Raw genomic sequence first — 21,649 nt, forward strand, 5'->3', positions numbered from 1 at the left:
CAGGCCATTTTGGTTTGAATCGGGGCTGTGCCTCTTACTCCTATGCATGGGCAGGTGGCTGTGACCCTCTGTGCTTCCATTTCTCCTCTGGAAAATGGGCACAGCGACTTTGCCCTCATAGGACAAAGTGAGACGACACTTGGGTGCTGGCCCCTCAAGCCCTCAGGCCTGTCCCCAGTGAACACTCCCTGTGTGTTCCCTGTTGCACATCAGCACTGGTTTGGGCTCCTGTCCCCCTGCTTGGCACTGAGTCACCTTCCCGTCTCCATTCTCTGTGTCTGCGATTCCTCCTGCGCTGCCTGCCACCAGCACGGTCTTCCTGACTGGGAGGAGGACGGAAGGTGATTTGCTCCCATCACACGGTTCAGAGCACACAGGCCACACAATTCTCAGCCTCTGCTCGGGAGCCAGGCTCTGCTCTCAGACCCCACCTTCTCCCTGTTCCTTTTCTTTGTCACCCCTGGTTCAGGGTCCTCCTCTGAGGTGTCTAAGAGACAGGATGTTCCATTCCACCCTCGCCTTCACATCTTTGACTGAGCTTTTCCTCCTACCCCAGTATACGTTCATCTGCCAACCTAAAACCTGTGCGAGCAGAGCTTGTCTCCTCCTCGAAAGCTTCCTGAATGGCCTACACCATCTCTGGACTCCTGAAAACTTCCTTGATAACATAGGAAACCTGTGTGTGCAAGGCATTGCCCAGTGAGGTTGAAAGCTTCAGGGGGCAGGGGGGCTCCGTATTTCCTTTCCTTTCCTCCTTAAATACAGCAAGTGCCGAGCATGAACGTGCCCGGGAGATATGTGTCAGTTGAACTGCTTTATCAAAGAGGGTTGTTCTTACTTCAGCTGTTCATATTTAGGTGGAATCAGTTGATCTTGGAGCAGGATTAAACTGTGTTTGCCCAGCACTCCTTCCATGAGAAAATAAATCTTAAATGTGTAGTGGAGGGACTTTCCTGGTGGTGCAGTGGTTGGGAGTCCGCCTGCCAACGCAGGGGATGTGTGTTCGAGCCCTGGTCTGGGAAGATCCCACATGCTGCGGAGCAACTGAGCCTGTGCACCACAGCTGCCTATCCCATGTACCACAGCTACTGAAGCCCACACGCCTAGAGCCCATGCTCTGCAGCAGGGGAGGCCGCTGCAATGAGAAGCCTGTGCACTGCAATGGAGACCCAATGCAGCCAAAAATTTTAAAAAAAATTGTGTAGTGGAAATGAATATGTAGTGATTTAATTTATAGAAATTATCTTTATAGCCTTTGCTTCTGGATCATCATTGACCTTTCAAAGTGAGGCATCTGTAGTTTTAAATGTTTACATAACTTTCACATAAACCCTTTCTGTGGTTTGGTGGATGCATTTAGTGTTCATATAGTTTAATGTTACAGCTCCACCGCTGAGGTCTCAGTGTTCTAGGAGAACGGTGGTATTGTCTTCATGGAAAGGCCTCTAGTCCGTGTTCTTGCCTCCGTGTGGTTAACATCCCGCCCTCCCCCATGCAGTACTAGGACTTTGGCCTCCTGTGCCATTCGGACTAGTGAGGTTTGTTCCATATGAGCTAGTGAAGCTCATGTTTCTTGTTTATAACTGTGACCATCTTTTACAATCGTAGTGATTTCCGCTATGCCTTATCTACATGTGTCTTTTCAATCTGAAAATTAATCTTCTTACTGTCAAGGTAAATTTCTTCTTTTAATTTAGCTTGGGACTGAGTTTTTAAACATCTTTTTTTTTCCTTTAAGGTTTTTATTTAATATTTATTTTATGACCTACTTAAGAGAATTCTCTCTCGAGTGTATTTAAATTGCTTTTAAGAAATAAATGTATTTACTATCTATGTGTAGTTTTGTGATCACAAAAATATAAGGATTTTAAAGCACATTTCTAATTTTCCTTTTTATTCATAATATCAGTAGGGATTTGGAATCTCAAAGATTAGAACAAGAGCTTCAGATACTGTGATCATTAAGTAGCACACTCACCTCAGTAGCTTGGTAGTTACAGGTGCAAATCTGATATAGGAAATCAGTCTTCTATGAATCCTGGTAAAGTAAATTCTTTATCTTTACATGAGCAATCTAGAAATTTCTGTGGAGACCTAAGAGAAATTAAGCCTGCATTTCAGAAAGAAATGTGTGTTACATTTGTGTGTGCGTTACATTTTTCTCTCAAAAATTAGTCTCAAGAATTTAGAAACGTTTTCATTATCTTACTCATATTTATATAGGTAATATGTCAATGAAAAATTTGAAAGATGTTTTTTATTCTGGATTTTGGTTGCTTTTATTTCTCATGTTTGAATTTCATTTTGCTCAAAAACTAGGGTTTTTTTTTTTTCAGTGTGCATTTGATTTTTTTCCCTGATTCTTTAAATACGAAAACATCATGATTAGGAATATTATTGTTATGTGAGTAATTTTGTCCTCACAGGTATTCATCAAAGTAATAGACACAAATGACCATCGTCCTCAGTTTTCTACATCAAAGTATGAAGTTGTTATTCCTGAAGACACAGTGCCAGAAACAGAAATTTTGCAAATCAGTGCTGTGGATAAGGATGAAAAAAACAAACTAATCTACACTCTGCAGAGCAGTATCGATCCATTGAGTCTCAAGAAATTTCGCCTTGATCCTGCAACCGGCTCTCTCTATACAGCAGAAAAACTTGATCATGAAGCCATTCAGCAGCATGTTCTCACAGTCATGGTAGGGCTTTCTGCTTGTTCTTCTGCCATTGTTTGGTTCCTGCAGGGTTCCATGTGATGGAGAGTGATCTTTAATCAATTTTAAGGAAAGCTTTAACAGGATCAATAATATGCTGATTCTTTTAGGTACGAGATCAAGATGTCCCTGTAAAGCGCAACTTCGCAAGGATTGTTGTTAATGTCAGCGACACCAATGACCACGCCCCCTGGTTCACGAGCTCCTCCTACAAAGGGCGGGTTTATGAATCAGCAGCTGTCGGCTCAGTTGTATTGCAGGTTACAGCTCTGGACAAGGACAAAGGGAAAAATGCTGAAGTGCTGTACTCTATCGAATCAGGTAGTTTTGGAGCACTGCTTTTATAACTGCTTTTTTTTAATAACTGCTTTTTTTTATAGGTTTATAACTTTGCACTTGTTAGAAAGTATGTTTTTTCTTTTCTAAAGTTAGTTCTAGATGTTGAAACATTTCTGTGTATCAAAACTGCTTAAATTGATAGCTACCATTTTACATGTTAGGAGAAAGAAAAAAAAATTTAACTTTTAATTCATTGGAAAGCAAAGCTAGAGAGTCCTAACTGTGTTTGGGTAATGTTCTTGGAGATTCATAATATTAGCATAATTCAAGGCTCTGAGAAGTCCTGCAGTAAAGAAAACTTTATTTGACCAATTCAGGATTTCCAAAATGGTTTTAACCACACAATCGTTTTCCTCCGTACACTATGAAGTACTCTTAGGATAAGGTTGGCCTAGTGATTTAACATTTTTCTTTTAGTCAGAACATATCTTCTCTTGGGCAGAGCAGGAAACTCCATGACAGAGTGCCAACTCATCCAGTTCTAATTGGGTCACATCTCACAAAGGGTGTCCATGCCTCTCCTACCCCTTCCAGGCTTTGCTTTTCTGCCACTTTCACCCCCATGCATCTTTCACAGTTGCATTTCATTCATGGAATTGGGTTGGTGCAGTAGGTCCCAGGGTTGGGACAAGGGCTTGAAGAAATGTTGAAAAGGCTAAGGGGCTTGCTGGAGTTGGGCAAGAGACAGCAAAGCAGGGAGACTAGCTGGAACTGTGGGCCTGGACAGCTCTGGGTGTGATAGGGCAAGAGGTCCAGAGCCTTGCTGGTGATTCCAAGAAGGAGTATCACCAGGAAACGGTGGTGGCAAAGTTGTTCTGTTCTGTTTGATGCTGCTATTCACTCATTCATTTCTTTATTCCACGGACTCTCATTTTATATGCCAGGTGCCCTGCTAGGAGCATTTGTACTTGTGCTTGATAAGTAGGGCTTACCATCGGTCCACAAATGTATGTGCTTGCAAAAGAATTCTGCCCCTGATTGAAACAGGGATCTGCTTTAGAGCATGTGATCTATTCAGTCAGACATCATCTAGCTTTGGAACTTGCCCGACTCGTGCCAAATACTATGAGTAAGTGATTAAATATCGAGAAGGCAGCTTCCATTTCTCCATCTCTCTCAGTGCCATTGTTAGTACAAAGGTTATACTCTTTCATTCTTTCTCTATAATGATTTTAGAATATTGAGACCATCCACTTAACTTTTTTTTGTAAGTCCATACCTCTGCATATTTAGAAATTATGTATCTTTTCTAGGCATTAGAATTGATAGAGGTACAATTAACTGAAGATCATATAATCCAAAGCTGAGCAAATGGAGAGTACTTCTTTGCTTTATTGATGTGTTTTATGTAGTTAAACTATTTTCATCTTAATATATTTGAAGTTTCATTTATTTCCCTGAAAATGACCAAGCTTCAGCCATCCCTCACAAATAAGACCTCATATACTGCCCGAGGTTGTGGTGTTAAAATGTGTTATAGTGTAGTTAGTGCCTTGAATAAAAATGATTTTTCCACTGGTTCAGAAATTTAACCATTAAAAAAGCGCATTCCATTTGTACGTGCCTGAGCACTTCAGTAAAATAGTTTTCCCCCCTGAGACAAACTTACTGGGTTTGTGTAGGAGAAAATGTTAAACTTTCCCTTAGCTTTCACATAGTTTTCAGCAATTGGGCGTTTAAAATATGATTGTTGGTGCCTGACTGAAGGCATGCACATTCCTTAAATGCTTGTCATGACTGATGGGATTAGTAATTCGGTATTCCAAGAATGGAACTGTATCTCCACTCACAGAATAGATAATACCAAGGGCCTATTCTGATATAAACTTTGGACTTCAAAGAAGATAATTGGATAGATTTGGTAATGTAAAAATCATGCTATACAAGTTACTTTATAGGAAACAACTACCATTAAAATGCAGTAGAATTGTATGTGTGTAAATCTGTTGAATAGTAGGAACTATAAAATGGTCACACAGCCTTCATTCAACAGTGTATTCATATTCACTTGCTTTTGACTTGTATCAGATTGCATTTAACAAAGTTCAAAAGAGTAGTTACAAATTCAGGCTATAACTGCATGATTAATTAGCAGCAGTTTATTGAGCAAAAGGTTTGGTCTGATGAGGAGTCTTTAGGGAAAGAAGGAAGTAATTAAAGAATATTTTCAGTAATAATTGAGTTAGGTGTTTAGAGACACATCGGTGCCATACTCTGGGCTATAGTGGTTTTTTTTTTTTTTTAAAGTAGATGATTGTTATTTCAAAACTGTTATAACCTCTGGAAATAGAAGACACTCAGTAAATATACTTATTGATTCGAATTGGTTTTCTTCCCCAAACTTAGGTAAAATGTAATTGCAGTTGAAGCTTTACAGAGGTTGCCATTCTGTGGGGCAGTCAGCGTCCATGGCATGTCCACCATGGGAAGAGGCAGGTCCTGTGCACAGCTTTCTGACGTGCCCTTTGGGGTGTACACGTGTAATACAGTCATAGCTGACAAGCACACATTTGCATGTTTGTCCAGAAAACTGCCTTGTTCATATGGAAAGAACAATTTAAAACTATTTAGAAATAACCAGTATCTCTCCTACAGTGAATGACTAAGGCCCCAACCTAGGACAGACTTCTGTCACTGCCCTATTAGTTGGTTCACAAATGCCATCTGTATATTTCAATATTTGGTGAATGTGGCTATTACTAGATCAGACAAGGACACATTCAAGCCACTCAGCAACCCTCAGTGTTGCCACATAAATATGATGTTGCTTTCCATCTGCAAATCTGATGGTTTCTGCCGTAGTATATGTATTGCTACAGGTAGGATCCATATCGTGATTAACTAGCTGTGTTCCTGTTTAACCTTCTTGTTATTGTTGACAAGCTCAGAGCTGTCTTTATCAAAGTCGAGATACTGCAAGTAATAAAGAACGTTGTGAATGTCACATTGCTAATAAAAATTTTTTATCAGAGATTTCCAATTAGTCATGACATGTTCCTTTTGCTAATACTTTTAAATGAAGTGCCGCAGCTAACAAATGGTTGTTGGTAGTGATTGAATTATAGCATAAATGCAGGAAAACAAAACCAAGTAGAAATATAAATATAGTACTTTAATGAATATTAATTTTTTTCAAACTGCTGATCAACCTGTTTGGTATTTAATTTGTTTTCTTTCCATACATGTGTACAAGTTGTTTCATTCAACAAACATTTGCTGAGTGTCTCCTATGTGTCAGGCATTTTTCTAGGCAGAGATGATAGAATAATGAATCAAACAAGCCATGCTTAAGTGGAGCTTACATCCTAGTGGGAGAACAGATAAGAACAAAGTGACAGTATGTGCTGTAAAGAAAAAACAGGGTAATGGGACAGAAACAGCCATGCTGAATGGGGAGGTCAAGGAAGGCCTCACCACCACATTTTCTAAGAAGGAGGTATTTGGGCACAACCTGAATGAATGAACGTGTGCATGGAGAGGCAGTGAGAATAGCTGGCGGAAGACTGTGCCGGGAGGGGACCCACCAAACCCAGTGGTTCCGAGATGAGGATGTGCTCACGTGATTGAGGAGCCTGCTCATTGCAGATAAAATCCATTTATTCCTCCATGTGACGCCTTGTGTATTTGAAGCTTTAAGATTTTCATTGTACAAAGTAAAAGAGACATGCATATAGATGACTGAATATAAAATATGGTAGGTCAGCTGCTTTATTAGTACAGACACAGGATAGTAAAGAGTGGGGATGAAGACAGTTGTCCAGAGGTTTTCACAGCCCCCCAAGCAGTCAACCAGTCACAGCTTTGGAAGTGGGGATGATGCAAAGGTAGCTGAGAAAGGACCTTGGAATCCCAATAGCCAGCTAAAACAGTGGGGGAGAACTGGGGTCACTGGCGCTCATAAGCACAGACAGGCCGGAAATTAGTGTCTGCGAGGCCTGGCAGAGGCAGCATGACCCTGTTCGTGGGCCAGGGTTCGGCTCAGAGCTTCGTGGCCTGGAGACATTCTGGACCTCTGTCCTGTTGCAGGTTGAGGCACGGCCTTGGGGCCTGGACGCAGGGCCTGGCAGAGGCAGCATGACCCTGTTCGTGGGCCAGGGTTCGGCTCAGAGCTTCGTGGCCTGGAGACATTCTGGACCTCTGTCCTGTTGCAGGTTGAGGCACGGCCTTGGGGCCTGGACGCAGAGCCAGGCAGACTTAATGAAAACCAGACTGGGTCTGGCCTCAGAAAGAACTGTCATGGATTTTTGGAAAATGTATGAAAGGAAGGAAATGAAAGCTGTAGAGGAAGCGTTTACTAGTAATGATGTGGAGGAAGGAGTGCTTGGCTGAGCCCCTGGTTTGCAAGTCACAGCAAGTAATTCTGGTCTGTGAAGGGCCGTGCTCGACTGCAGACCTCGAGGAACACAGAATTTGAGAAGGCAGTTAAGTGGCAAGTGAACTTTATTTTGGGTAAAGTGTAATAGTTCAATTTTTCCAAGATTTAAAGAAAAGTATATTTTATAAAAGGGATTCTTTTTAATCACTGAATACATCATTTTTATTACTATGACAGAAACAAGCTATACGTTTTTCCACTATAAATTCACTCTGATGAAAGAAAGAATTCTCTTTTAACTCCTAACAAATGCTACATTTTCAAGACTAAAGGAATTATCAGTAGGCATTCTTTCTTCTTGTTCGAAGCTGTTTTTCCCTAAAATATGTCAAGTAAGCTTTTAAAGACTCAGGCATGGGGAGCTTCATGACCTTCTGCCTCAGCAAGTTCTGGGGCAGCTCCTCAGACTAGATCAGTTCAGTTCTATGACTAGAATAAATGATTCTGGACTCTTTGTTTATAAAACAGAAAAGGGATGAAGGGTTTGTGGTTGGATTGAATCTGAGAACCCTTACACTGCCTTGATCTACCCAGAAAGAGAGTAAACTGCAGAACTGTAGTAAACTCCTGGTTTCCTCAGGAAGAGCTCAAGTGGCACAAAACTAGGGAATATTGTGGAGTTGCATTCGCAGCTAAATACATGTACATAACGTAGCTGGGAAAGGTCTAAAGAAAAGCAAGTAAAGCCATCTTAAGAGTTTTCAGCCTCAGCAATATTGACATTTTGCACCAGAAAGTTCTTTGGTGTGGGGCTGTCCTGTGCGCTGTAGTATGTTTAGCAGCATCCCTGGCCTCTACTCACTAGAGGTTAGGAGCACCCTCTCCCCACAAGGAGTGGTCACCAAAAAGGGGTCCAGACATGGTTGAATGTCCCTGTGGGTGAAAGCACCTCCAGTTGAGAACCACTCACCTAGAAATTAAATTGACCTGAAAAAATTCAGGGGATATTACTGAAATCTTGAAAGCCTATAACGTGGGGCAGAGTACACACAGGCTTATTCATCAATTCCCCGAATGCATAGAATAAGGGCCAACTCTATTTAAGTTTGTTACATTTAATTGAAGTCTTCCCTTTTCATAGCGGGTAAGATTCTTGAGAGTTTGCAAGTGATAAATAAATACATTCCAAAGGGGTTTTGAGGGACTCTTGGAGATGATTAACTAAACTCCTTTATGGAAGGATAACCACATCCTTCCACAACACGTTCCTGATTCAACCAGAGAGAGTGACTTTGGGCTTTAGGTACAGAGTGATATTGCTTCTGTTTCTTTTCATAATTTATAGACAAAACTCAGAAAAGTTTGCCCTTCGAGTAGATAAAAATGAAACAAATTGAAAAAATGAGACAAACTGAATAAAACAAGTTCCATTCGAATGTTGATAGGTCCTTGTATTTTTCTCTAACCTGCTTTTTTCTCTCCTCCCAGGAAACATTGGAAATTCTTTTACAATTGATCCCATCTTGGGCTCTATAAAAACTGCCAAAGAATTAGATCGAAGTAACCAAGTGGAATATGACTTAATGGTAAAAGCTATAGATAAAGGCAACCCACCAATGAGTGAAATCACTTCTGTGTGTATCTTTGTCACCATTGCTGACAACGCCTCTCCCAAGTTTACATCAAAAGAGTATTCTGTTGAAATTAGTGAAACTATCGGCATTGGGAGTTTCGTCGGAATGGTTACAGCCCATAGTCAGTCATCAGTGGTGTATGACATAAAAGATGGAAATATAGCTGATGCCTTTGGTATTAATCCACATTCTGGAAGTATCATCACTCAGAAAGCTTTGGATTTTGAAACTTTGCCCATTTATACATTGACAGTACAAGGAACTAACATGGCTGGTTTGTCTACGAATACAACTGTTCTAGTGCATCTGCAGGATGAAAATGACAACTTGCCCGTTTTTACGCAGGCAGAATATACGGGGCTCATTAGCGAATCAGCTTCAATTCACAGTGTGGTCCTAACAGGCAGGAATGTCCCATTAGTGATTCGAGCCACTGATGCTGATAAAGAATCAAATGCTTTGCTTGTTTATCACATTGTTGAACCAGCTATACACAAATATTTTACTGTTGATTCCAGCACTGGTGCTATTCATACAGTACTAAGTTTGGACTATGAACAAACAAGTAGTTTTCACTTCACTGTACAAGTTCATGACATGGGAACACCATGTTTATTTGCTGAATATGCAGCCAACGTGACTATCCACGTTATTGACATTAATGACTGCCCTCCTGTGTTCTCCACATCATTGTATGAAGCATCTCTTTTGTTGCCAACATACAAAGGAGTCAAGGTCATTACAGTAAATGCTACAGATGCTGATTCAAGCGCTTTCTCACAGTTAGTGTACTCCATCACCGAAGGCAACATCGGGGAGAAGTTCTTAATGGACCACAAGACTGGTACTGTAACTGTACAAAACACAACTCATTTGAGGAGCCGCTATGAGTTAACTGTCAGGGCTTCTGATGGCAGATTTGCAAGCTTAACCTCTGTGAAAATTAACGTGAAAGAAAGCAAAGAAAGTCAGCTGAAGTTTACCCAAGATTTCTACTCTGCGGTAGTGAAAGAGAATTCTACTGAAGCCAGAAGATTAGCTGTCATAACTGCTATCGGGAATCCAATCAACGAGCCCCTGTTCTATCACATCCTCAACCCAGATCGCAGATTCAAAATCAGCCGCACGTCCGGAGTCCTGTCCACCACTGGCATACCGTTTGATCGTGAACAGCAGGAGACCTTTGATGTGGTAGTGGAAGTGACACAAGAACGCAAGCCTTCAGCGGTGGCCCATGTCATTGTAAAGGTCATCGTCGAAGACCAGAATGATAACGCACCGGTGTTTGTCAACCTGCCTTACTACGCCGTTGTTAAAGTGGATACCGCCGTGGGCCACGTTATTCGCTACGTGACGGCCATCGACAGAGACGGCGGCAGGAACGGGGACGTGCACTACTACCTCAAGGAACACCACGAGCACTTCCAGATTGGAGCCTCCGGGGAAATTTCACTGAAAAAACAATTTGAACCTGACACCTTAAATAAAGAATATCTGGTCACAGTGGTTGCAAAAGATGGAGGAAACCCAGCTTTTTCGGCTGAAGTCATAGTTCCCATCACCGTTATGAACAAAGCCATGCCTGTGTTTGAAAAGCCTTTCTACAGCGCCGAGATTCCAGAGAATGTCCAGATGCACAGCCCCGTTGTCCACATACAAGCCAACAGTCCAGAGGGCTTGAAAGTGTTCTACAGCATCACAGACGGCGATCCTTTCAGCCAGTTTACTATTAACTTCAACACCGGAGTTATCAATGTCATAGCGCCTCTGGACTTTGAGTCCCACCCAGCATATAAACTGAGCATCCGGGCGACGGACTCCTTGACCGGTGCGCATGCCGAGGTCTTTGTGGACGTAATCGTGGAAGACATCAATGACAACCCTCCCGTGTTTGCCCAGCAGTCCTATGCCACCACCCTGTCCGAGGCATCTGTAATTGGAACATCCGTGGTTCAAGTCAGAGCAACAGATTCTGACTCAGAACCAAACAGAGGGATTTCATACCATATGTTTGGGAATCATAGCAAGAGTCACGATCATTTTCACATAGACAGCAGCACTGGCCTCATTTCACTGGTTAGGACTTTGGATTATGAGCAGTTCCAGCAGCACAAGATTTTTGTAAGGGCTGTTGATGGCGGCATGCCTCCTCTGAGCAGCGAGGTGGTGGTCACAGTAGACGTCACCGACCTCAACGATCACCCACCACTATTTGACCAACAGATTTATGAAGCCAGAATTAGCGAGCATGCTGCCCATGGGCATTTTGTGACCTGTGTAAAAGCCTATGATGCGGACAGTTCAGATATAGACAAGTTGGAATATTCCATTCTGTCTGGCAATGATCATAAGAATTTTGTCATTGACAGCAGGACGGGGATCATCACGCTCTCAAACCTGCGCCGGCATGCCCTGAAGCCATCGTACACCCTTCAGGTTTCTGTGTCTGATGGAGTTTTTAGGAGTTCAGCTCAGGTTCATGTGAGTGTGATTGGAGGCAATTTGCACAGTCCCGTGTTTCTTCAGAATGAATATGAAGTGGAGCTCGCTGAAAATGCTCCCTTGCACACCCTGGTGACTGAGGTTAAAGCAACTGATGGGGATTCGGGTATTTACGGTCACGTTACCTACCACATTGTAAATGACTTTGCCAAAGACAGGTTTTACACAAATGAGAGAGGACAGATCTTTACTTTAGAAAAACTTGATCGAGAAACCCCAGTGGAAAAAGTAATCCCAGTTCGTTTCATGGCCAAGGACACTGGCGGAAAAGTTGCTTTCTGTACCATTAACGTCATCCTTACAGATGACAATGATAATGCACCACAGTTTCGAGCAACCAAGTTTGAGGTGAATATTGGATCCAGTGCTCCCAAAGGGACATCGGTCATCAAAGTCCTTGCCAGTGACGCTGATGAGGGCTCCAATGCCGATGTCACCTATGCCATTGAAGCAGATTCTGAAAGCGTTAAAGAGAATTTGGAAATTAACAGACTGTCTGGCATAATAACTACGAAAGAAAGCTTAATTGGCTTAGAAAATGAGGTCTTCACTTTCTTTGTCAGAGCTGTGGATAATGGGTCTCCACCCAAAGAATCTGTTGTCCCCGTCTATGTTAAAGTACTTCCACCAGAAATGCGGCTTCCAAGATTTTCAGAACCATTTTACACCTATACAGTTTCGGAAGACGTGCCTATTGGAACAGAAATAGATCTCATTCGAGCAGAGCATAGCGAGACTGTCCTTTACAGCCTAGTCAAAGGGAATACTCCTGAGAGCAATAGAGATGAGTTCTTTGTGATCGACAGACAGAGTGGGAGACTGAAACTGGAGAAGGGTCTGGACCATGAGACAACTAAGTGGTACCAGTTTTCTGTACTTGCCAGGTGCACTCATGATGACTATGAGGTGGTGGCTTCTGTAGATGTTAGTATCCAAGTGAAAGATGCAAATGATAACAGCCCTGTCTTGGAGTCTAGTCCATATGAGGCATTTACTGTTGAAAACCTGCCAGCGGGAAGCAGAGTCATCCAGATCAGGGCGTCTGATCTAGATTCAGGAACCAACGGCCAAGTTATGTATAGTCTAGATCAGTCACAAAGTGTAGAAGTCATCGAATCTTTCACCATTAACATGGAAACAGGATGGATTACAACCCTAAAGGAACTTGACCACGAAGAGAGAGACAGCTATCAGATTAAGGTGGTTGCATCAGATCATGGTGAAAAGGTTCAGCTCTCCTCCACAGCCATTGTGGATGTTACTGTCACCGATGTCAACGATAGTCCCCCACGGTTCACGGCAGAGATTTATAAAGGGACTGTGAGTGAAGATGATCCACCAGGGGGCGTAATTGCCATCCTAAGTACCACGGATGCTGATTCTGAAGAGATCAACAGACAAGTTACATATTACATAACAGGTAACATGTTTAAAGTGAATGGTTTAATTTAAAATTAAGTTGTATTAGAAGTATAAATTCTGAGATACGTATTTTACGGAAATTGAGGGTTAAAGGGACGATTTTAGTATATCTAAAATAAGCAGAAATAACATCTATTAAGCTATGTTTCAAGTTCTTTGCCTGAGCAAAGCCAGTAGTTGTTTCATTAGGCTGATTTTGATTTTTATGATTCATTCTGTTGATCTTTATACATAGTGTATAAAAAAGATATTTTAAAAATCAATAGTTTCAGTATAGGCTAAAGTGTTACTGATAGTCTTGAAATTTTATTTGGCTTAATGCTGTGTTTAAATACACATTTTAGTGCTGCTTTCTTTGTTTTTTGGGTTTTTTTGAGGGTTTTGGGTGGGGGGTTAGTGAATGGGAAAGCTAATAAAATAAATCTAAGTTTAATTACTTTCTTTAAAACTTAATTCTTTTGAATCATAATATTATATATCTTTTGTACAATTTATTTCTCCTGTTATTCCTTTTTTTATTTCAACAAATTTGACTGTCATCTCCTTCCATTGATTTAATAGGAGGGGATCCTTTGGGGCAGTTTGCTATTGAAAATATACAGAATGAATGGAAGGTCTATGTGAAGAAACCTCTAGATAGGGAAAAAAGGGACAATTATCTTCTGACTATCACAGCAACTGACGGGACCTTCTCATCAAAAGCTATAGTTGAAGTCAAAGTCCTTGATGCAAATGACAACAGTCCCATTTGTGAAAAGGTAGGATACTCTTTAAGTCTATATATTATGAATTCAGATTTCTTTCTTAAACCTTTCAGAAGGACTGTCACGTGGTGCTATAGAGTAATTCAAGTGTGTTTCATGTCGTAATCTCTTAATGTTTAAGTCGAGGTGAGGGTTAAATGGGGCAAGAGTTGGATTAGCTTCAGAACTACTTTTGGGGGATGCTAAATAGCTTAAAAACCTAGTTCAAAATACTGTGAATTACGGACAGGATTACAGTTGTGTGTAAGCATTGCTCTGTTACGTTTTCATGAAAGGATTCCCTTCATTTGGGGGTGAGGTGGCTCTGTTCTGCACAAAGAGACCATATTTGGGGCCCTTGCTCTTGTACACGCTAGAGGAGCCCAGAGGTGAAGCGTGTGGCTTCTGCCCACGTGGAGCCCACCGTTTAACATGAGGACAAAATGTGCACCAGGGAAGAGCTGCACCACCTGAGGTTGCTCGGTGAGGGCGGGAGTTGTCCCCGGAACTGGAGGATGAGGAAAAGCTCAGCCTTTGGGAGGTGATGATGAGATCACCAAGAGTAGAAATGGAAGGGCATTGGAGCCGGAGGGTAAACTGGGTGAGAGGGGCTATGGCGGGCGTTCCAGGGAGCTGGGACTCCACGAATCCTTCCTTATGTGAAAGGTGGAGATGACGTACTCCAGGAGTTCCTGAGAGAAGCTGAGTCTGTTAGCATTGTTTCCATTTAGCTCAGGAAGTGTGAAAGTGGGGCTAACAGGGAGTGGACTGAGGCACAGGGAACAGAAGGACGAAAGATGCTGTGATGGGAAAACTGACGGCACTTGGTCCTGCCTGGCCGTGACGTCGCGACAAGCATGTTAGTAAGGTCAAGATTGACTTTAGGTTTCCTACAGGAGTGATTGGGAGAAAGACCAAAGATGAGCCTGGAGCGGGAATGGTTTTAGAGGAAGCATGCTGAATTCCGTTTCAGATTTGTTCAGTTTAAGATCACGGGACGTTCAGTTGAATGTGTTTTTATAGTCGTTTAGAGTTAGCGAGATGGAAGATGGGTATGTGAACTTGCCAGCTTCTGTGGATAACTGATAACTGCATTTGTTTGAGAGGACAGTAGCAAGGAGGGAAGGAGTAGAGACAGGTATCCCCCTAGAGAGAAAGAAGGCGGAAGGAGGAGAGCGCAGGTACCAGCACAGTGTAGTTGAGAGCAAAGGAGGGGAGAACTTTTAGGAGGCGGGATGGCGAGCAGAGATGTGACTGGACTGAGCGAAACAGACCGTTGGGTTCTGTGACTGGCGTGGAGACGGCGGTCTCAGTGCGGTGACGCGGGTGGACGCCTGCTTTCAGGAGATTAAAGGATGTGTGTTAACAAGGAGATAGATTTGGCCAGTGATGAAAGTTGGGAGTAAAAAGAAGGAAGAAGAGTGTGGTAGGTGAAGGGAAGGCTGGGTGGGGGAGCAGGTGACTTGGAAGAGGGGCGGGGAGGTGGAGAGCCCCGCAGTGGGCATGAGAAGTGTGTAGCTGGGTGGGCAGAGGGGCAGAGCTGTTCTCGGGGAAGTGGATACGAATAATTCAGCTGGGGGGAGAGCTGGGCTTCTGAGGGATGAGTTCATTCATTCCAATCCATGGTTTGGGTGACAGTGGTTTATGGAAGGAGGACTATGTGTGTGCGTGCGTGTGTATGTATCTTATAGAAACTAAATGTGCGTGTTTTGCTGTTTTTCAACACTTTTCCTATCACCTTTGGTATTAATAAAATTAGGACAGTAGATCATTCGAAATCATCAGTATTGCAGAATATCCTGTTTCATGTGTCATAGTTCATCTAAAATTGAGCTCATATTAAGAAAATAAATTTAACAACGTCTTATCTGTTTGTCTTATGTTTTGGTTTACGGCATGGATTTCTAAATAGTTGGAACTGGAAACAACCGTTCGCTGTGTTTGAGAATCAGGTCAGATTTGAAGAGAGACTGGGTGGAGCAGGGCAGAAGAGAGCCCTGGCCTGAGCATCACTTGCCCCCCTCCCCGGTGGCCTTGGATAACCTTTGTTTTCTCCCGTGACATGAGGCTCACTTCTCTCCCAGATGCAGTTACTTGGTGGTGTTTTAAGAGTGATTGCAAACAATAAATTCCTGTATTGGAAATTAGACGTAATGTATCGGGCTTGTATTCTCTCTAATTTTTAGGTAAAAATGGAGTGTTATGTGTATTTTCTCATAAGAATTTAAATTAAATTAAATATGAAACCAAATCAAAGACAAAGTATTCAGAATTCTGTAGGTTAAATGTCAGGTCAGACTCTTTCAGCGTATGGGGTTGTTAACTGTTGTATGAATCCTCTCTGTTTTAAATGTTTTGTAAGAAAAATAGTTTTGAAAGCTCCTTGGACTTTAGTTTTAGTCATTTCCCATGTGTTCTGTGACCAAAGTTAAATGATTTCTTTTCTGTTACTCCCTTGGCAGTCATGTTACCTTTTAATGTTTTATGTTAACAGTATTGTTTAAAATCTTTGTAGACTTTATATTCCGACACGATTCCAGAAGATGCCTTTCCTGGGAAATTGATCATGCAGGTCTCTGCTACAGATGCAGATATCCGTTCCAATGCCGAAATTACCTACACATTATTTGGTCCAGGTGCAGAAAAATTCAAACTAAATCCAGACACAGGTAAAGGTAGAGTTTGGGGCAAAACTAATTGTGTTCCAGCAGAGTCACACGTGGGTGGTTTTGGATCACACGGAAAATTTGAAATGACAGTTTGTTCTTGTAAAATTTACTCTCCTGCTACAAAAATGGCAACTTTTAGAAATGCAAACAGCAATTCAATGTGTAAAATTTGGAGTGAGATAAAAAATTAACAGCAACAATCACCTACTTGTACCGAGGATTTAAAATTTATGTTTTTTATATCACCTTTAAAAAAAAAAAACTCAGAAGTTAAAGTATATCTCAAACTTTCTGCTTTATCCATTTTACATATAGTTTGTTTTCTTGAACTTGTGACCATAAATTTATAATTTAGTGTATTCATTAAAATGATGAGTGGTATTTTACTTTAAACCTCTAGGATTTTCTCTTTCAATTTGTATTTTGTTAAAATTGGGGGTCAAGTAACAGTTTTCTATTAAGCTCCCCCCACATTAATTATAAACATGTGAATCTAATTTTTGAGTCAATTTAAAAATATTTTCAATTTGGTAAATTGGCAGCTATTTTGCTTTTTGGCATTGTATATAATGTGAGAGGTCCTGACCTGGAGATCTTTATGGCTTAGAGCTAGCACCTGGCAGGGTTTGAAAACCTCCAGCTCTGAGGGCTCCTGCAGCTGCTGACTCTGTCACTAATAAAATTATTCTCCAAAGGAAGGCTGTTATTCAGATTTTATAAATGTAAGAGAAAAGAGGAAGAAAGATGTGCTCTTGCAGTCACATCTTAAACTTCAAGTGAACCCATTTATTTTTGTTTTTAGGTGAACTGAAAACATTAGCCCCCCTTGATCGCGAGGACCAGGCAACATACAATCTTCTGGTCAAGGCCACGGATGGAGGGGGAAGATTCTGTCAAGCTGATGTTGTGCTCATGTTAGAGGATGTGAATGATAACGCCCCCGAATTCTCTGCTGACCCTTACACCATCACCGTGTTTGAAAACACAGAGCCTGGCACGCTCCTGACAAGGGTACAGGCCACGGATGTGGATGCAGGTATCGCCCAAATGATGCTTTTGCCTTCAAACTATGCACTGTGACCTGAGGAGGAGCCTATTTTAGAGCACTGTTCCACATTCAGCCCCTTTGATGGCCCCTACCTCATGCATGTTGAATAACTCACCATTGTCATGCTACCGTTAAAAATCGTGTTAGCATTAAAAATGGAATGAAATCTTCAGAATAATGAACTCATTTTTAATGAATATTTGAAGTCTCAAAATTGTGCCCAGTGAACTTACTGTTGTAAAGTATCTGTGGTACCCCTAAAATTCTGCTTAGTGATGAGATAAACTGATCTTTATGTCCCATTGAATTAATTAGTGAAGTGTTATTTTTTGTGAATAAAGCATTAGTGACAAAGAGATTTAGTATCTTAGGAACATAACAGAAGCAAACGATATATTGTTACAGTTTTACAGACCTTTCCAATTTTTTATAGAGAAAAGACTCTAAGATATATATTCATAGCATTTTGATAGCAGAGAGTAAAAATAACTTCTTCAGTCATTCTAACACTGAAGAATCAGGAGAATACCAAAAATGTTACTTTACAAATCTTTGTTACTGAAGCTACATAACAAATAGGCTTTATTTTTAAAGATCTGCTGGCTGTTAGAGCGTAAGTTCCTATATAACATAGTCTGCAAAAAGCCAGATGACTATGAAATTATATTTGTTTTAACTCAGCAAATTGCTCATTTTAAAGTTTACATTTTTAAGGTCATAGTCATAAAAATTTTTAAATAATGTATATTGGCATTTTCCCTTTTTCATATGCTGGATTTTTAAAAAATGGTTTATGTTTCTTGAAATAAAACATTCTGACGTGATGTCATGTCTTGACAGGACTGAATCGGAAGATATCCTACTCACTGATTAACTCTGCTGATGGACAGTTCTCCATTAATGAATTATCTGGAATCATTCAGTTAGAAAAGCCTTTGGATAGAGAACTACAGGCAGTATACACTCTGACTTTGAAAGCTGTAGATCATGGTTTGCCAAGAAGGTTGACAGCTACGGGCACTGTTGTTGTATCTGTTTTGGATATAAATGACAACCCACCCGTGTTTGAATACCGTGAATATGGTGCCACAGTGTCTGAGGATGTTCTCATTGGAACAGAAGTTCTTCAAGTGTATGCAGCAAGTAGGGACATTGAAGCAAATGCAGAAATCACCTACTCGATAATAAGTGGAAACGAACATGGGAAATTCAGCATAGATTCTAAAACAGGTAACCTACCATGCAAACAAGAGGGAGCCAGCCCTTTATTCTGCCAAAAAAGGCTAGATTGCTCAGCACTTTACCTGGTACAAAAACAGGTCATATGGGCTTCCCTGGTGGCACAGTGGTTGAGAGTCCGCCTGCCGAAGCAGGGGACGTGCCCCAGTCTGGGAAGATCCCACATGATGCGGAGCGGCTGGGCTCGTGAGCCATGGCCGCTGGGCCTGCGCGTCTGGAGCCTGTGCTCCGCAGCGGGAGAGGCCACAGCAGTGAGAGGCCCGCGTACCGCAAAAAAAAAAAAAAAAAAACAGGTCATACATTGTCAATAGATACTCTAAAAGAGAAGACTCAAGTTTTCTTTGTGTTGTTATCATTAGTGGGATTCAGAGTGGTTTAGAAGACTTTAAACTATAGTTCTACATAATAAAATACATTTCTGTCTTATCCATTATAACTATAAGCAAATTAACTTTAAATAGAAAATTAAAGCATTATACTCTAGTAATTTAGTAAAGATATAAGATGTCATAAATCAGTAAAGGTAAAGAATTGAAGATGGTAGAAGATTTTGCAGAATGGCTCCTTTTTATGACCCACGTGGATCTCATGTGAAGTAGCTTCCCAGGTGAAACAGCAGTTTCGACCTCCTTGATCTTAGTTTCAGTAGGGGACATCTGATAATTCATTAAATTGCTCTTCATTACACTAGTTATAGACAACCGTCGAAGTACTTGGACTGAGTCACTTAGTGAGTGACTGCCAACAGGGTCAGAAGTCATCGGCGCTGTTGACTCTGGCTGCATAAATACTTTCTGTAGTCTTGTTAATCTGTCATCTAAAATAGCTGTAAGTAAATTGCTTTGTAAAAAATTGCTCCATTCCAACTGTATTTAATTGTATGTGGCTTTCAGATGAAGGGTAGGTGTGTGATGATGCTGTTTTAAAATGTATTTTTAGCACATATCATGAAATTGTTATTTTTAGGGCTCTTTATGTAGGATAGACTATAAGGAAATTAAAAGGAAAGACATTAAAGGAATTATTAAATCAAAAAGGGATTTTAAAAAAATGACAGGATATAAATAGTTATTCTGGAGATTTTTTAAAAGGATGTACATTTCTGTAAAAGAAAAAGTATGAGAAGAAAAAGGAAACGAAAAGCCAAAGAACAGAATTTTTGTGTTTTCTATTTCATTAAAGTCTGTAGTAAACTATCATTAAAAACAGATAAGAAATGTTACCATTTTTATAGCAGGGGGACGTAAGGAGTATTGACTAGGAAAGCAATATCACAAAGAGTATCAGGAAAGTAATTAAGAGAAATAAATAAGGTTCCAAGGATGGGCAAATTCATGTTTTAATTGTTGAATTAAGAAATTAGAAACCATATGTAAATGGTAAGTAAACTATTGAACTGAAAATTTTAGTCATAGGAGAATGTGGTGGCATTTTAAAGCACTGGAAGTAATTTTGATTTTCCGTTCAGGGGCCATATTTATCATTGAGAATCTGGACTATGAAAGCTCTCATGAGTATTACCTGACTGTAGAAGCCACTGATGGGGGCACACCTTCATTGAGTGATGTTGCAACTGTGAACATCAATGTAACAGACATCAATGACAATACCCCAGTGTTCAGCCAAGACACCTACACGGCAGTGATCAGTGAAGATGCTGTTCTTGAACAGTCTGTCATTACGGTGTGTATCTTTTCCCCTACAGTCTTCTTCTGGGTCTTTGCAAGAATTTTTAGTGAGGTTGATCCAGTTTTTGTAGTGGCCTTACTTGAAATATTGATAATTTGAAGATAGGGAAATGTCTTTTGCTAGCCTGTTTAGTTACTGACTCTATTTAAATGATTGCCTTAACACAACTAGCTGTTGATATCAGAAATTTGTTTAGTAGACTTCTGTGCCTCCCTCATCTGTCTCCTAAACCAGAGTGTGATATTTTCTAGGTTATGGCAGATGATGCCGATGGACCTTCAAACAGCCACATCCACTATTCAATTATAGACGGCAATCAGGGAAGTCCATTTACAATCGACCCTGCCAGGGGAGAAGTGAAAGTGACCAAACTTCTAGACCGGGAAACAGTAAGTGGAAAAATCTGACGTACATTGTTTACAGATTATCAGATCAGTAGATGGAAGTTCCTTGTATTCACCTCTGCTGACATTTTGGGAAGTGTTAAAAGGGTAGAACCAGCCTTGTTCTCAGTAAGTGACAAGCAAGATATAAATACTTGAAAAGCAGTTGTAGTATGAAGATCTCCAGAATATGTGATGTGTTTCATAGTAATGTGAAGTTTGGATAATAAGAGTTTGTATTCAGGACCAAGTTACTGTTGGCACCAGTGTTTTGAGACGCTTCATGGAGCTAGAAGCTGGGTTTTAAATAATAGCAGAGATTCAGGAAACCCTAGTGTTGAGAGGAGGGAATTCCCTGTGAGGAACCGGGGGAACAAGGATGGAGGAAGGAAGAGACGTGGGGTGTCTTTAGGTGATTCTGTTCAGTTGTGTTGGAGTAGAGTGATCGTACAAAGAGGTGAGGGAGGAGAGATAGATGAAGAGTTTTAGGAACAGATGATAGGCCACAGACAAAACCAGGATGGTAGGTTCAGGCTGGCACTGCAGGCGTTAGGTGGTTACCAATGCTGTGAGCCCAGGTGTAAGAGCACAGGAGGTGGTTGCTGAAGACCAGTCCTACAGCAGGTCTAAGTGCTACCCAGAGGTGGGAGGGACAGTGACAGTTAATCAGTTATGAAACAACAAGAGCCCAAACCGGGAAAGTAGCAACGACGAGTGAATGACAAGACAAATGTGGAAACTTTGGAGAGGAAGGATTAGGGTCCACAGAGCTCAGCTATGGCCCTCCGCAGAGGTGGCAGATGACTCGATGCGTTTCAGTCTTGCTGTGACTGGGTAGTGCCATTGAAGACGAGTAGGAGGTCACAGGGCGTAAACTCAGCACTGGGAGAGGTGCTTGAATGTGGTTTTCAATATGCTGATTTGTAGAGGAAAGTGGCGTATTCAAGTA

The 21,649-nt window shown here is 41.2% G+C and overlaps 1 protein-coding gene across 4 annotated transcripts in view; it reads left to right on the plus strand.

Moving 5' to 3' along the window:
- The window catches only part of FAT1 (FAT atypical cadherin 1), a 125,444-nt gene that overhangs the window by 85,129 nt on the left and 18,666 nt on the right, over window positions 1-21,649 (plus strand). For all 4 annotated transcript variants that reach the window (XR_014292399.1, XM_082608859.1, XM_082608861.1 and 1 more), the window contains exons 8-16: window positions 2,427-2,702; window positions 2,828-3,038; window positions 8,860-12,927; window positions 13,491-13,687; window positions 16,188-16,341; window positions 17,144-17,377; window positions 18,230-18,619; window positions 20,097-20,311; window positions 20,569-20,706. Coding sequence is in view for 3 of the 4 variants with exons in the window: in XM_082608859.1 (XP_082464985.1) it covers window positions 2,427-2,702; window positions 2,828-3,038; window positions 8,860-12,927; window positions 13,491-13,687; window positions 16,188-16,341; window positions 17,144-17,377; window positions 18,230-18,619; window positions 20,097-20,311; window positions 20,569-20,706 (5,883 nt within the window). In the remaining variant the exon portion in view is untranslated. The remainder of the gene's footprint in view (window positions 1-2,426; window positions 2,703-2,827; window positions 3,039-8,859; window positions 12,928-13,490; window positions 13,688-16,187; window positions 16,342-17,143; window positions 17,378-18,229; window positions 18,620-20,096; window positions 20,312-20,568; window positions 20,707-21,649) is intronic.

Source organism: Mesoplodon mirus (assembly GCF_964341445.2).
Source record: "Mesoplodon mirus genome assembly, chromosome: 20".
NCBI lineage: Eukaryota > Metazoa > Chordata > Mammalia > Artiodactyla > Ziphiidae > Mesoplodon > Mesoplodon mirus.